We start from the raw sequence: 16,112 nt of genomic DNA on the forward strand, positions 1-16,112 counted from the left end.
CTGACACAACTCTGCAACATCGCATGGACATCGGGGGCAGTGCCTCTGGATTGGCAGACTGGGGTGGTGGTCCCTCTTCTTAGGGTGTGTTCCAATTATAGAGGGATCACACTCCTCAGCCTCCCCAGTAAGGTCTATTCAGGGGTACTGGAGAGGAGGGTCCGCCAGATAGTTGAACCTCGGATTCAGGAGGAGCAATGTGGTTTTCGTCCTGGCCGTGGAACTGTGGACCAGCTCTACACCCTCAGCAGGGTCCTTGAGGGGTCATGGAAATAATATAATATAATATAATATAATATAATATAATATAATATAATATAATATAATAAAAATAAACAAAATTTACAATCAACTTATGTGTTATAAAATGGGAAAAGGTTATGTATAGAGTTATATGCGTCCGGTTATATTAGTACATACATACATACATACATACATACATACATACATACATGTACACAAACACTTACAGTACATATGTATATATACATACATGCATGGGCAGACTATTTATGTATACATAAATATAGTGAGACTATATATTTCTCTATCTCTCTGGATGAACGTTTGTGCTCAACCCGCCCCGCAGGGATTAGCCGGTGTACTGTGGGCACTAGTCAGCTGAGCATTGTGGGAAATGTAGTAGAGTAAAAATAACATTTAGGCAGAAACGGGCTTCACCATTGCTTTTTCTTTTATAAACTACTGTTATAGATAACTTAAAAGTTTTTTTGTAATACAAATTTGATGTTAAACTGTAGGGAAAGAGATTTTAACCCTTGTCTGTGATATATTTGGATGACTAAACTACATTACCCACAGCTTAGTCAGTGTTAGTTCTGTCGACAGCGCCTGGCTGCGGATGACGATCCTCAGAGAATAAAGCGCATGAAAGCGGTGGGAAATTAAATGTATTTTTGCGTGTGCTTGAATCACAGCGTTTCTGTGAACAACTATGACTGTTTTACTGGTGGACGAAAACACAGAGTGTTCTTTTAAGGCAGCTGCTAACAGTCCGTAACTGGTAGTGTTAGCTTAAACCGAGCCGGGGCCACGGGGAGTCCCAGCTGCAGTAGTCAGAGTCACACCCTGTCGGACAGCAGAGGAACATGGACCCCTGTTCCCCCTGTGCTGTTTATATAAACACACAAGAGTCTCCGACCGCCTAACGACGCTCCCCGAGCTCCAGTGTGAGTGCTGTGATGGTGATGATGGATACACGGTCTGTCTGTGTTGGACAGAGGAGATAACCCTGAGCTGTCTGTCACAGTGCGGACACCACAGCACCGTTACTTCTGTTATTAACACTTCTGTGTGCTATCATGACTGCTCCACTTTACACATTTGTTTCCCGGGACGACAACAGCTCTGTTTATGCAGAAGTTTCCAAAATCCTGCTCTCCACCGGACAATGGAAGAGGCTGAAGAGAGACAATCCCAGATTTAACCTGATGCTCGGTGAAAGGAACAGACTGCCCTTTGGACGGCTGGGTAAACCATTTTACTCTGTTGAAGTTCATATAAGAAGTTTCCGACCCTTTATGAAGATTCAGCATCGCTAATGTAACCTAACTTTGTCAGAATTGATTTAGCAACATAAGAGTTTTCTAGAAATGTTACAATAATTTGTATGTATGAATAGACCGTCAGTGTATTGATACGCAGCGCCCCTCATTGGCAAGTTTAGGTGTACCACGTGACTTAAAGTTCTGTCAGTTTTATTTTAGCTCATATTTATTTTTGAAAGTGTGTGGAGGTACATTAAATATAGCCATATCCCTGGGACTCAAGTGGTATAATGTGCCGCACTCACCGCTAATGAAAATTTTAACATATTTAACAAATTCCACCTTTAAAAATACATTTCCGACAAAAATAAACATTTTAGAGTTAAGGTTTGGGATAGAATTACAGTTAGGGTTAGGGTTTGGGCTAAAATAAAAGGGTTAGCGGGGTAGCTAAAAATAAATGTGAGCTAAAATACAAATGATGGGACTTTAAGTCAAGTGGTGCACCTATCACGTGACCTAAACTGGCCAATGAGGGGCGCTGCATATCCATTGAGAGGTAGTCTACGTATACGTTTAACCATACCTGTCAAGTTTTGGATTTGAAAATAAGGGAAATTTTCTGGCGCCCACTACGAGCCGTCCCACCCACCCAACCAAGCTCCAGTATCCCTTATATTTTAAGATAGGTGTACAGGAAATCTAAGATACCACTTATCAACCATTTACTAAATACAATAATGTCATTGGAATCTGGTAGGTCACCCGTTATTAACATTGAAATGCTGTGAACATTCCTACTTGGGCTGGGCAATATGGACCAAAAGTCATATCTCAATAAATTTTCTCAAAATGGTGATATACGATTTAAATCTTGATCATTTTGTCAAATAAAGTCTGACCAGAAAGACAATTCGGGTTAAATTTTCTGATGCAAAATGCTACACAGGGACATTTATTAACAAACAGCTGCACAATATGTGCACTCAGAAATCCATCTAACTGAGCTTTACATGTTGATATGAGAAACAAAAGCAGCGACATAATAAGCTATATATATATATAGATATATGCAATATTATAGTTTACTATAGCGCCAAAATAGAAAACTCAATACATCTTGAATCTCGATATATCGCCCAGCCCTAATTCATAAATTATAAAACAACCTAAATAAAAATATAAATGTGTATATGAAGCACATGTGTTTATTTAATATACTTACTTTTTTATATACAAGTCAACACGTTGCATATTTACTGCTAATTTCACATGGCTTGTCTTTAAGTTAGACATTAACATTTTATTTTCATTATATATTTTATTTTCTCATGCTCACTCAAGTGGTTCTCTGGTATTCACTAATGACTTATTAGACACATTTGTTGTAGACTTTAAATCCTTTAACACTTTATAAATCAGTGTATATTTGTGGAGCTTGTGATTGGCTGATTTTTTTCATGGTGACTTACGTCGTTCCTTTCGCTGTGGTCGACGTTAAAATCTCAGTTATTAATCTAACAGAACGTGTAACTGTGTCACATCATGCTGCTTTTTAGGAAGATAAACTCTCTGTTACATTTCACAACGTATTTACACGAGTTCTTTGTTTTTTTCACCGGAACGTCTTCATTCATAATCTCTCTTCTTGGTTGTTTCCGGGTTTGTTACAGTTGTCGGCACTAATCTCGCGAGAACTGTCACCCAGGCCATTTCAGGTGGCAGTTCTCACGACTCTAGTGATGGCATTCAGTTTAGTAAGGCATCTTTTAATTATTATGACATTAAAATATGGGATATTTACGGGAAAATACTAATACGGGACAATGGCGGGAAAGAGGGGTAAAATACAAGAGTTTCCCGGCCAAAACGGGATACTTGACAGGTATGCGTTTAACGTACCTGTAGCTACGGCCTTTATTTTTAGCTACCCCGCTAACCCTTTTATTTTAGCCCAAACAATAACCCAGGAAATACCCTAAAATGTTTATTTTTTTCATATATGTATTTTTAAAGGTGAGATTTGCAGTGTAAAATCTGTTAAAATCAAAAAAATATATATGATAAAAGCGAGATTCGAACCCACGGCAGCGGAAGTAAGAATTCTTGAGTAAAGCACCTTCGACCACTTAGCCAAATCACAGGCACATTACGCTTATGTAGAAAAGGTCCAGGAAACATACCCTTAGTACCGGGGGCTATTGATATGTTGACATGTTTCCGTATCAATATACACTTCCTTAAATTAATTACATTATCTCATCAAATAAAATAAAGCCTGACCGATATTGGATTTTAGGGGAAAAGCTAATACCGATGTTTAAGGTTCTAAAGAGCCGATATCCGATGTATTCACCGATTACAGCTGGGCAATATATTGACATTCAAGATATAACAAGTTTTCTATTTTGGCGATATAGATAATTTCAATATTGCCTCTATCGATATACATATTTTTGTAACTTTTTTTAATCATAATTCTTGTTTTAGGAGTCGCTGAAAATGATTGAGATTTATATCATATATCTCTTTTTTTTTTGATAAAAAATATCAAGATGTGAGTTTTGGGCCATATCGCCCAGCACCCAGCACTACTATCGATGACAGATATATCGGTCAATAGCCAGTATATCGTCTGTTATATGAAATAAGAAGGTTGATATACACAGGATATATGTACATACTCTACATACACAAATTCATATTCATATATAACACCCAAAATATGACACAAGAAAAAGAAGCAAACATAACTCAATTACAAAAAAAAACTTTAATGAGTAACACTGTCAACATAAGGACTGTAAAACTCATTGATAAATAAGAAAATCAAACTTGTTCAAACTGTATTTCCAGAATATAATATGAAAAAAAATATTCAAAGAAGAATAGTACTGCATATGTAATTGGATGAATATAACATTTTAAAAATCATGTACAAAGCTCATTTAAAAATCTTACCCACAAATCTGCAATAAAAAAATAAAATAAAAAACATTATTAAGAGAGAGAGTAATTATAACTTGTGAGGAATAGAGATATTCGAAAAACCCAATTTGAGAACAGTGAGGGACAATAAATGCTGACATCAAATTACATAACATCAGTTATGTTCAAAAATAATATGAAATGTATTATGTTGAAGAAATAGAGAAAGAAAGAAGTGTAACTGTATTGTGATAATGACTGCTTTGCAGTTTGCCTCCTTTTCATTCAGATTTTCTTTTTTTTTTTTTAAATATAGAGGAGAAATGAATTAATTTTAATGTCTTGAATGAAATAAACAAACAAAAATAAAGTTGCTCAAATTCCAAACAGTAAATATGAATAAATCAAAAAAGGCAAATTGTTGCTGCTGATTCAAAAGCATAGTAGCTTATAATGCAGAAAGCTCAGCACAGAACCACAGAATTCACACAAAGCAAAAACATCAATACATCCGTTACATATTATAGATCGGCTGCACTACTACCAATGTTGATTCATCTGTGACAGATAAAATCAGCTCTAAAACATTTACTACATATGTCAATAAAAGAGATCCTTAACTATCTCAGATATACTAGGATTTTTGTTAGTGTACATTTTATTCATTTATTCTGCAAATAAACTCCATTTGCATTCACAATATGCATTAACGGATACATGTTAACTAGAACTAAAAGTGGCTAAATAAATGTAAAACAAGAAATTAAGATGCTTTAAAACATTTTATATGTTATAAAGCAAGACAGAAGGCTCTTAAAAACAGTTTTTAATACATTAATGAATATTGCAGCTGCTGCAAATGGGAAGAGAACTTCACAAAATATAAGTTTAAATAATAATAAAATAAACACAATACACAATGATATATGCAATATATACGCATTGCTATAATGCAGCTGAAAACATGACACAGCAGAATTAAGTGGAAAACTTAAGCTACTACATCGTGACTGTCATGTTGGTTAATGATGATGGAAAGCACAGTTACTGGAATGAGTGGACTTTAGTATAACTGTATAATAGGGCTGAACGATTATTTTCATTCGCGATATTGCGATATAAAACATGATTTTCTAATTGCAAAGGCTGCAAATATTAAAATGTATTTATTTATTTTTCTTTCTTGTACTGTCCTGTTCAGTTCAGAGAGTGTTTAAGAAGTGCAGTCCACATGTTTACATGTTTCATGAAACGTGAAGTAAGTTAGATATGTTGAAGAGGTAAAGTCACAGATTTGTTTGCTTTATTGTTGTAATCAGTGCATTAAAATTTGTATTTTATATTTATTTAAAGTTTAAATAAATCTGAAATTGTTTATTATGAAACAGATTGATTTATTGGTTGTGTTCATTGACAAATACATGACAAGAGGCCCTTGAAAAAATAATTGCATATTAAATTGGACTCGCAATATTGAGGGAAAAAAAGTCGCAATTAGATTATTTTCCAAAATCGTTCATCCCTACTGTGTATGGACACTCAGGATGTATATGAAGCAGAAAGCAGCAGATTGAAACATTTTCTATATCCACGCTTTGATTTACAGGTTATGAACCAGGACTTGTGCAGCTGGTGAATTACTACAGGGGAGCTGATAAGCTCTGTAGGAAGGCCTCCTTGGTCAAGTAAGTTTTCCTCTTTTAAATATTGTACTGTTCTTTTCTACAACATGTTTATTACCCATTCCTGACCATTAGGCTCATAAAAACCAGTCCAGAGCTGTCAGATTCCAGTAACTGGTTTCCAGAATCTTACATGATCTACCCGACGAACCTCAACACCCCCGTGGCTCCTGCTTCAAATGGTATCGGCTACCTGAAAAGTAACCCCAAAACAGACGAGCGTGAGGTTTTTCTTGCCTCTTACCACGCCAAGAAGGAGAGCGGAGAGGGAACAGTGTGGATAGCCAAGTCTTCTGCTGGAGCTAAAGGTAAACTTTAAACCAAACCAACTCTGTCGTAACACCAAAACCCTGTGCAGGTGCTGCTCCGCAACATTTTCTACCAGCTTCAATGTGAAATAAAATTTTAAAAGTTTAATGTTTTCTTATGCTAGCACAGATTTCTGGTCATCTCCTGACACATCAAATCAAATCACATTTTATTTAAAGAAAAACTAAAATTGCTTTTCATACAGATGATGCAGCTCAAAGGTTATTTTATAAGGTTAAAAACAGAATTTATTTTCCTACTGAGTACAACTGGCATAATATGAAATTGTGTGATTTGTCACTTGTTTATAATTTGGGATTTTGAGCCTAGCAAAGATGTGTGGTGATTAAAGAGTAACTAAACCCCAAACCCACTTTTTTCTGCTGAATACATTTGCATTTGGCTATAAAATAGTGCTGTTTGTTGATTGTCTGACTTTGAACATTTTAGTAAAAGTACTTTAATAAAAGGGTTGAACGTCAGCTATTACAAGTGAATTTTGCTATTGGCTGAAACTGATTCTTTAGATTCCCGTTTCCCCTTTCACTGTTGGCCCCGCCCCTCCTATAAAAGCTGAGAGGAGGGAGGAGGGGTTTCCTCCAGTCACAGCCCTCAGTGAGCATTGATTGAGGAAGTCTAATGTTCTGTGTGTGAAACAGTCGCCATAGCGATGCTGTTTTTGACTCTGTGCTTTTATAAAGAACAGATTGTGCGCTCATCAGAGGGTTCATCAAGCTATGTGTGCATTTACAGACACACAGTGTGCGTATCCCCATCTGTCTCTGCGTGTGCGCGAACGTGCATGTATTTATCGCTGCGGTGTGTGTCTTTATGTGTGTCTTTGTGTGTGTGTCTTTATATGTGTGTTTGAGGCCGCGTGTTCTGAGGCTCATGGCGAGAGTAGAGCAGGGACAGTTTGTGAGTAACATGTGTGTGTTTGTATGTTTATGCCTGTGAGCTGTGTATTATATAGAGTAGTTGAGCAAGCAGCGGTCTGTCACTGCCAGCACTGTCTGAGCGGGCGTGTCTTACTGCTACAGCAGTAACGCCCATAATCAAGGCATTTTTTTGAATTTCCCACCTAGTGGCAGGTCAGCAGAAAGCAGGGGTTTAGTTACTCTTTAAATATTTCCAGAAAGCCCTTTATACATTGGTTGTGAAGATTGTATAGCTCAGTACAGACGAAACCAATAATTCTCTTTTTAATGCAGTGATACAATGTTCACTATTTGGGTTTAATACAACACAAAGGTTTGTTATGCATCTTATCAGACAAATTTTTGGTCATTTGGTCAATTTCCAAAGTTATCAGTGTTAATTTTGTTGACAATAACTTAAATGAAAATGTTTTAAAGTTTTGTTAATGTCTTTTGGATCCTTTAAAAGAAAAACTCATTTTCAAATGACCAAGACTTACACTGACCCTAATGCAACAACCAAAACTGGATCTGAGTGTTGATGTCCAGCTGTAATGTGAGGTTATTTAGATCCAAAATAGTGAAAAACTTGAAACATTACAGCACATGTTGTACCTGCCCTCCTCTGTAAAGTGTTAAATGGATTTATATTTAAGGATTTCAGATGAAGTCTAGTTTATTTCAACAAAATTCCTTCAGGTGTTCTGGGAGAACTTGCAACAAACTTTGAATGAAAATTTGAAATATTTTTGTGTGCACTGCTGATTGATGGAGTGTTAAATTGTCTTTGTCATAAACTGTTTTTTGTTTTGTTCCACTCATCACTAACCTGACCGTAGAGTGCTGCCTGCTTTTTTTGCATTACTTCTACAGGTGATGTGTTTTACTTTTGTGTGTTTTTACTGCCACAGGTGCTGGTATTTTGATATCCTGTGAAGCAAATGAGCTGCTGGAGTACATTGACAATCAGGGACAGGTTCATGTTATCCAGAAGTACCTGGAGAACCCTTTGCTGTTGGAGCCGGGACATCGCAAGTTTGACATCAGGCATGTCAATAAAAAATGTCTCATGTTCTCTGTTCACACGTGTTCCACACAGTCTGGATTTGTCATTTTCCTGTGTGTGTGTGTGTGTGTGTGTGTGTGTGTGTGTGTGTGTGTGTGTGTGTGTGTGTGTGCGTGTGTGCGTGTGTGCGTGCGTGCGTGCGTGCGTGCGTGCGTGCGTGCGTGCGTGCGTGCGTGCGTGCGTGCGTGTGTTTGTTTGTTGCCATCAGGAGCTGGGTGCTGGTGGACCATCATTATAACATCTACTTGTACCGGGAGGGCGTTCTGCGGACCTCCTCAGAGCCATACAACAGCTCTAACCTGCAGGACATGACGAGTCACCTGACCAACCACTGCATCCAGAAGGAGCACTCGCTGAACTACGGCAGATACGAGGAGGGCAACGAGATGTTCTTTGACGAGTTCAGACTGTACCTCCTAAACACCCACAGTGTTACCCTGGAGGCCTCCATACTGCCACAGATCAAGCAGATTATAAAGTAGGTCCTTTCTGTGTGGATGTTGCATTGGAACATCTCAGGAACAGAAAAGTGGTTGAGCTTCTTTCACTTGGAGCCAATAGTTTAGGAAAACCTTCATTATTGTAACCACATGGTGAGAGATTGTTAATAACAGGTTTGGGGTCATTAACATTTTTCAATTACAATTACGTTTTCAATTAACTATGTTCAATTACAATTACGTTTTCAATTAACTATGTTCAATTACAATTACGTTTTCAATTAACTATGTTCAATTACAACTAAATTACGATTACAGTAACCAGCATTTTTCCAATTACAATTATTATTTTTCCACTGAAAGTCCGTTACAATTACGTTCTTAATTACTAAAGTTCAAATTTGATTAATCACAATACTGAGCTTTTATGATTAAATAAACAAAACATAAAACTTGACCTTCCTTTTGTGTTAGCTTTATGTTAGCATCTCTTATGGTAACTGGTCAGTTTTGACCCATATCTCAAAGGGGCTGTATTATGAAAAAGTCACTTTATAATGGTTTTGCTACAGTGATATACATCCCTTTAGCCTCATTCAGAGGGACAGAGTTAAAAAAGTTCTGTTTCCTCCCTCCCTTGTTATTCATTTTGTAACATACATTTTGTAAAAAGTCAGCTCCAAACGGACGAGTTGGATTTTTTTCGCGTTGTGACGTCATAACCTGGAAGATCCTCCTCCTGACAATCCTGGCTCCTCCTACCCTATAAGAATGTGAGCTCCTCCCTCTCAAACTACCTCACAGGTAACTTGGCGAAGGCAGGTTGATATTACAGTTAGTATCTTTACGTTCAGTATATACTGTAGATAAACCGAAGAGCGCTTACCATCAGTTCCACTTTCAGGTCCACCTTGTATCACCTTTATGGAATGATCTGATGTGTTTGTGACCCAATGCAATTCAGCAGTTGGACAAAACAATGGACAATTGTCTTAAATGGACTATGTATGGACTATGTGGTTATAAGAGGTGAGGATGAAAAGAAAGCGGCGTAGCAGCTCATGTGTTTGAAACAGCTGACTCAGCTGATAGTTGAGAGTTTACTTCCCTGCGGCGCAGAGCGATCGGTGTCAATCAGTTCGATTTTTAGTAGTCGTTATACCACCTCGTATGGCTTTTACGAGATGATCTGACGTGATTGTGACCCAATGGACTGTCGTCTTAAATTGACTAATCCTGTGAGGTGAGGAGGAGACTGTTAATGATTTACTGCTGCTGTGATAAACACACACTCTGAAGCAGCGCTGAGCAGTGTGTGTTTACGCCCGCTTATGCATATGCATAAAGGCCCAGAAAACAGCCTGTTTTTAGGAGCGCTCTAAAAATGGCTTTTCAGAGGGCTAAAACTCTAGAAAACAGGCAAGTTTGGGAAACTAAACCTCAAATACTATACCATTGAACTCTAACATGACTCCCCAGTTTTGCGTTTAATTAAAGCAGCAGTTGTTTTATAGAATTTGCATGCCAATTACAATTATAAAGTCAATTAGCTGAACTCAATTATGATTACAACAGCAACAGATGTTTTCAATTACGATTACAATTATAGTTACGCCCAAATTTGTAATAATGATCAATTACAATTATAATGAACCCCAGCCCTGGTTAATAATAATAATATTCTTGTGTGTCTGTGTTTGATGTCTCAGGAGTTGTCTGACATGCATGGAGCCGTCCATCAGCACCAAACACCTCCCTTACCAAAGCTTTCAACTCTTGGGGTTCGACTTCATGGTGGACGAGAGTTTCAAAGTGTGGCTCATTGAGATCAATGGAGCGCCTGCATGTGCACAGTCAGTCTCACTGGTTTTAAAACATCTACATCAGGCCTGTGTTTTCCTCACTGTCCTGTTCAAAAAGAGAACTTTGTGCTTTGACATACAGTATAGGGCCCTTGTTTGTCATCTTTTTCTTATGCATTTTGTTTACCTTTAAATGTTGACTGAAAACACTGATCTATAAAAAACAACAGCACTCAGAGAGTCAAACCTCAGCCAATTGCCAAATATCCTCTTTGTCAAACATTGGCGGTTATTTGGATCATTGTACCATGACCATTCACACTTTAAACCATTGTTTTTCAACCTTGGGATCGTGACCCCCTGAATTTAAAATGGAGTCTCCTGAAATTTCTAGTAATTGGGAAACACCAAAAAATTGTAATTCTTTTTCACATTTAAACACCACACACAATCTCAAAAAACTGTATTCTATAATATCACTTTCTCCGATATAAATCTCGTTCAATTTAAAAGCAGTATAAAAATATGTATTGTCACTTTGTGCACTAATCATGGCTACTCTGTATTTGGAACACACTATAAAAGAAACATGATCAAAGATTAATTCAAGAGAAAAATTGTCTCTGTTTTCACCAGAAATTTGTAAAAATGGGGTCACGACCCAAAAAAAGTTGGGAATCTCTGCTTTAATGGTGCCGTCCCCAACTCTCAGATCCCTCCCTCCCCCTCCCTCCCCGCTGCTCTCTTGCCCTGCCTCCAAACTTTCCAAAGTCCCTCCCTCAGAGGAGCTAACAAGCTAACGTTAGTCTGACAGCAACATCATAGTAATATAACATGCTCTGTTAAAAGCATGTTACTGCAGCGCTTCTCTCTCTCTATGTGCACACACCACATTCTAGCAGCAGCAACAACACAGTGTCACTTACAGCAGCCAAATGGAGGCTGCTGTGCACACACACAAACAACACATGGACCACAGAGTTCTAGTGTAACAAGTACAAATCAAACATAATGTAAATCAAGCAGCAGTAATTACCTTACAAGCAAAAAAGTCACCAATTCCATCTTCTACTCCTCCAGACCATACACTGTAAAAAGAAAGGTGCGGGGCCTGTGAGTAACAGCTGTCAGACAGCCCATCAAACACAATCTTGGTTCTTTTTGCTCGGTCGCTGGTGCATTCTGGCAATCTGCCAAAGGCTGCAGGAGCAGCAGGGGGACTCAATGAGCCTGTTTTTTCCACACAAACTACTAGTTTGATGTAAAGCTGTTCTTACATATTGACAGCTTTAGCAAATATTACAAAAACTCACTTTTATAAGAGTTGCAGACTGCACCTTTAAAGGCTTCAAAATGTACAGACAGCCCCACTTTTTCTAAAAAACACAGTAAAATGCACAATCCAGATCAACATATCCGGCTAAACTAAGTCAAATTTCATAATGATCAGTCAATTACAAACTGAGATATGCATTTTTGAAAATACGCCTATGATGAGAGATTTTTTTTATTTTTGAAATTGATCCAGCATCAATTTATTGATCTGGATTCCCTCCAAAATGTACTGGAGTCTTCCATAGCATAAGGTTTATCTTTAGTTTAAATTTTGTCAAAATCCGTTATGTACTTTTAATATAATCCTGTTAACAAATAAACAAAATCTGACCTCCTAGGTAAAGAGTTTATAATCTTCATGTCTTGTGCAGAGTTTTATCTGCTGATACACTTGATTGTGCAAACATTATAGAGTTAGTAACAATATACAATAATATCTCTGTCCCTGGACAGCTGGTAAAAGTCACCTTTAAAACAAAATCTATCAACATTAGTATAATAAAAAAATCCAAAACAGCATAAAAACATTTATAAAACTTTATAATTCACCTTCCTAAAAATACACAAATCAGTTTCATTAAATTGTTCGATACATATTTTAGTATAAATAGAAAATAAATGCATGAGAACTCATGACTATCAGGGCTGATGATTGCAGATGTGATTATTACACAATCGCCATTTTTTTAGCTGCGTAAATTCATTATATGTGGGAGTGTCCCTAATATTTAGAGATAATACATTCCAGCTTGGGGAGCTTGAAATGCAAAGGACGACTGGCCAAATGTACTTTTTCCTCATTGGGAGTGTGCAGTCTCTTCTAACTGCACTACTTGTGTTACATTTCTAATATTTACAAATGGATTAAAGCAGAACTAAGTAATTTTTTCACCCTAATAAATCCTTCTCGTTGTCCCTGTGAGGGTAGTACAAGTGTTTATGGGGTGATAGGGGGGTCTTTCATCTACCACTGCTGTCTCTGGCCAGAAAACCGCACTTGCAACTTTTCTGCCTCCGACCCAGTGGCAAGACGTTCTGCTTTACGGCAGCCCAATACAAGCTAATGCTAGATTATGATCAGCCCCGTGTCTGCACATGGTTCTCTATAAATTCACTTTTCTCAAACTTATATCATGGTGGAGCCAGCAAAAAAAGGGAGAGAAGACCTTTGTCCGAGGAACGGAGCAACTCCATGCAGTGACAGCTCAGCAGAAACACACAGCAATCACACGTGTCGCGGCAACAGGCACGCACACACTCACAACCCAACGCTCCATTGGGCAGCACACACACAAATATCCATCCATCCATCCATTTTCAGAGCCGCTTTGTCAGCACACAAACAAACACATCACACACTCCCTTCCGTATTACTCCCACATCATTCATTTATTGTACTTGTCTCTCTTCCTCATACTGTTCACATGGTCACATGGGACTATATGTTTGAAAGCACCCTTAGTGTCACTGTTGTATTAGGATTTTTCAGTAATCGGTTGATACCATCTTGGGAGAGCAAATGTGCGCATGTAGCTTTGGGGTGGGGCAGGTGGTGGGGGGTGAGGACGACAGTGACAAAACCAAAAGGGACCTTTAGGGGGAGCGCTCAGCGCAAGTTATTTAGTTCTGCTTTAAGTGGAGGAGAAGACAGACCATGGGTGATTTTAGAGAATAACAAAGTAGTGGTAGTGCTCTGGATTCCTGTCCAGTACTGTAACAGTTTGTTTGTAGAGAAACTCCAATGGCTTTGAGCTGGAGGAGTTGACATTAGACCGAGATGTTCAGCAGTATTTAATGTGTGACGATATCATTGCATGCATGGTCAGCTAACTCTCCACGTGTGTTTGTCTCTTCTTCAGGAAACTCTACCCAGAGCTTTGTCAAGGCATTGTGGACGTGGCCATTTCCAGTGTCTTCCCCCTAAACAGCAGCAGCAGTGACTCGTCTGCTTCATCATCACTATACTCTTCCTCTCCCTCTTCAATGTTCACCACCAACTCCTGCTCTTCTCCCAAAATGCGAGCCCCCCTTCACGTGGGCCCTTTCACTCGACTGTAAGCCAAAGGAGACGTTGTTTAGCTTTTCCTCTGCCCTCCAGGAGTGACCCACGTTCTGCTGACTATGCATGCTTTGAATGTCAGGATGGTGAGAACATATGGAGTTATAGACATCAGCTGCTTAGAACATCCTGTACTTTCTCCCGTCAAAAGTAAGTTGAATGAATGGATGAAGGTGAGTGATGAAGCAGAGATGCTGTGAGTAGTGCCTTACGTTCCCAGCCACGCCCCCTTAAAATGGCTGCCTGTCATTGCATCAGCTTCTGTCTCCTCAATCCATGCAATATACATCGTGAAGTCATTAAAATATACTTTGGAGCTTGTTCTGTGGTCAGTCCCAACTTGTTTTCAGAGGTGACGATGCTCTTTACGACAAGAGAAGAGAACAGCAACTTTTGCTGCTGCACGTTTTAGGACATCCTCAGGTCTTAGAGTCAGGTATCAGGAAAACCTCCGTCAAATGAAATGGCCTCAGGCTTCAAAATAAAAGCCATCAGACTAAACCGCATCACACTCTAAAAGACAACATGACATTTTGAAGAAACCGGAAATAAGCATGAATCATTAAATAATACGTGCTGCTTTGGATACGAGAGTAAGTTTAAAGCTTTTATTTTCTATTTATTTTTAAAGGTTAAGATAAATCAATTAATTTTCATTTAACTATGTATGCATTAATCCAACAATATGTTGATCAACTTACTTCATCATGTGTACTTCTAGTTCCTTCAAAATAAAACGCCATGTCGTGTTTTACGGCCTGAGGTTACGAGTCTGATGACTTATTTTGAAACCTGAGGCCATTTAATTTGACGGAGGTTTTCCTGATACCTGATAGCTCACTCTGAGACCTGAGGATGTCATAAAATGTGCACCGTACCGGTGGGAAGTCTTTGTAAAGTGTCATTTTAGTTCTAATGGTGAAATTGAAGTAAAGTAAGTTGTAGTGTGTGTTTTTATTTCAAGCGAGTCCTAGCCTCATGCATTATTTTAGTGTCAGTGTCTTCCTTCATAGGAGTTTGTGTTTAATCAGATCCTCATTAGTTTCTCTCAACAGAACACCGTAGAACCAACCTAGATTACATTAGTGAAAAGGACTCCATCAGAGTATTGATGCATCTTTGTGGCTGTATCCTACCAAGGCCACAAAGTTTAAAGGTTTAGCTTAAGTTTTTAAAATCTTTTATTGTGATTTTGTTGTAGAATGGAAGTTTATAAATAGAAGTAAGTTTAGGTGTAAACCAACGTTTGCTTTTCTGTTTTTCTTCTTTAGAAAAAATACTTTAGCTTTCTCTAAATGTGTGATTTATATTTATAGCCATTCTTGTTTTGTTTTTTTAGATTTATTTTTAGACACAGAAGGGAAAACTTATTAATTTCCTTTTTCTTTGCACTTTGGTAACTCGATGAGTCTGAACAGAGGAGTATACTTTAGTGACTGAGGGTCAGAAACATAAACATATATGGAAGAATACGACGGTTTGTATGAAACACAAAGAAGATGAAAACCAGGTTTTTTTTTCTGTGAACCTGTTGGTATTTTTGAATAAGTATTTCCATTAAAGAGATCGTGCCTTAGGGAGCATTGCACATTGACACAAAAAGAGGAAAGAATAAACATTTAGCTTTTAAATTTACAGTCCTTTGTATTACATGGTTCTGCTTGATTGACTCTTTAAAGGGGACATATCATGCTAAATCCACTTTTTTAGCCCTTAAATGCATTTTGTTGTATATTTAGAGTGCTTAGAAGTACAGAAAAAATCTAATTAGTCTCTTCAGGTGCTCCGTAAATATCTTTATATTCTGTTTTGCTCATATTTTTCAATCTGTTTCGATTTTTCTATTCTCTATTACGTTTTTTGAACTGTTACATCACAGTATTTGCAGCGGAACTGCCAAATTAGGACATCGACTCCAGGCCCAACACTTCGAGCAATCTGCCATTTTTATTTCTCGCTGCGATTTTGTAGTCCAAGCTCAAGGATGACGAAGTTATGAGAGGATAAATCAAAATGTTCGGTTGATGGATGTAGTAACCCACACACTTCATTACAACGTCTCCCAG

The 16,112-nt window shown here is 38.0% G+C and overlaps 1 protein-coding gene across 1 annotated transcript; it reads left to right on the top strand.

Moving 5' to 3' along the window:
- Positions 1–847: 847 nt before the first annotated feature.
- ttl (tubulin tyrosine ligase) lies at positions 848–15,827 on the top strand. The gene is made up of 7 exons (XM_028468648.1): positions 848–1,491; positions 6,043–6,121; positions 6,194–6,426; positions 8,256–8,391; positions 8,619–8,888; positions 10,560–10,703; positions 13,847–15,827. Exons 1-7 carry the CDS (start codon positions 1,323–1,325, stop codon positions 14,043–14,045), a joined length of 1,230 nt encoding a protein of 409 aa, XP_028324449.1. The 5' UTR covers positions 848–1,322; the 3' UTR covers positions 14,046–15,827.
- The last annotated feature ends 285 nt before the right edge of the window (positions 15,828–16,112 follow it).

The sequence above is a fragment of the Gouania willdenowi genome, chromosome 15 (assembly GCF_900634775.1).
Source record: "Gouania willdenowi chromosome 15, fGouWil2.1, whole genome shotgun sequence".
Classification (NCBI taxonomy): Eukaryota; Metazoa; Chordata; class Actinopteri; order Blenniiformes; family Gobiesocidae; genus Gouania; species Gouania willdenowi.

Excerpts from the sequence above, each read along its gene's own strand:
- ttl (XM_028468648.1), top strand. The coding sequence starts at position 1,323 with ATGACTGCTCCACTTTACACATTTGTTTCCCGGGACGACAACAGCTCT. Across the intron at positions 6,427-8,255 it reads GTCTTCTGCTGGAGCTAAAG|GTGCTGGTATTTTGATATCC; the intron begins GTAAACTTTAAA and ends TTACTGCCACAG. Across the intron at positions 10,704-13,846 it reads GGAGCGCCTGCATGTGCACA|GAAACTCTACCCAGAGCTTT; the intron begins GTCAGTCTCACT and ends TCTCTTCTTCAG.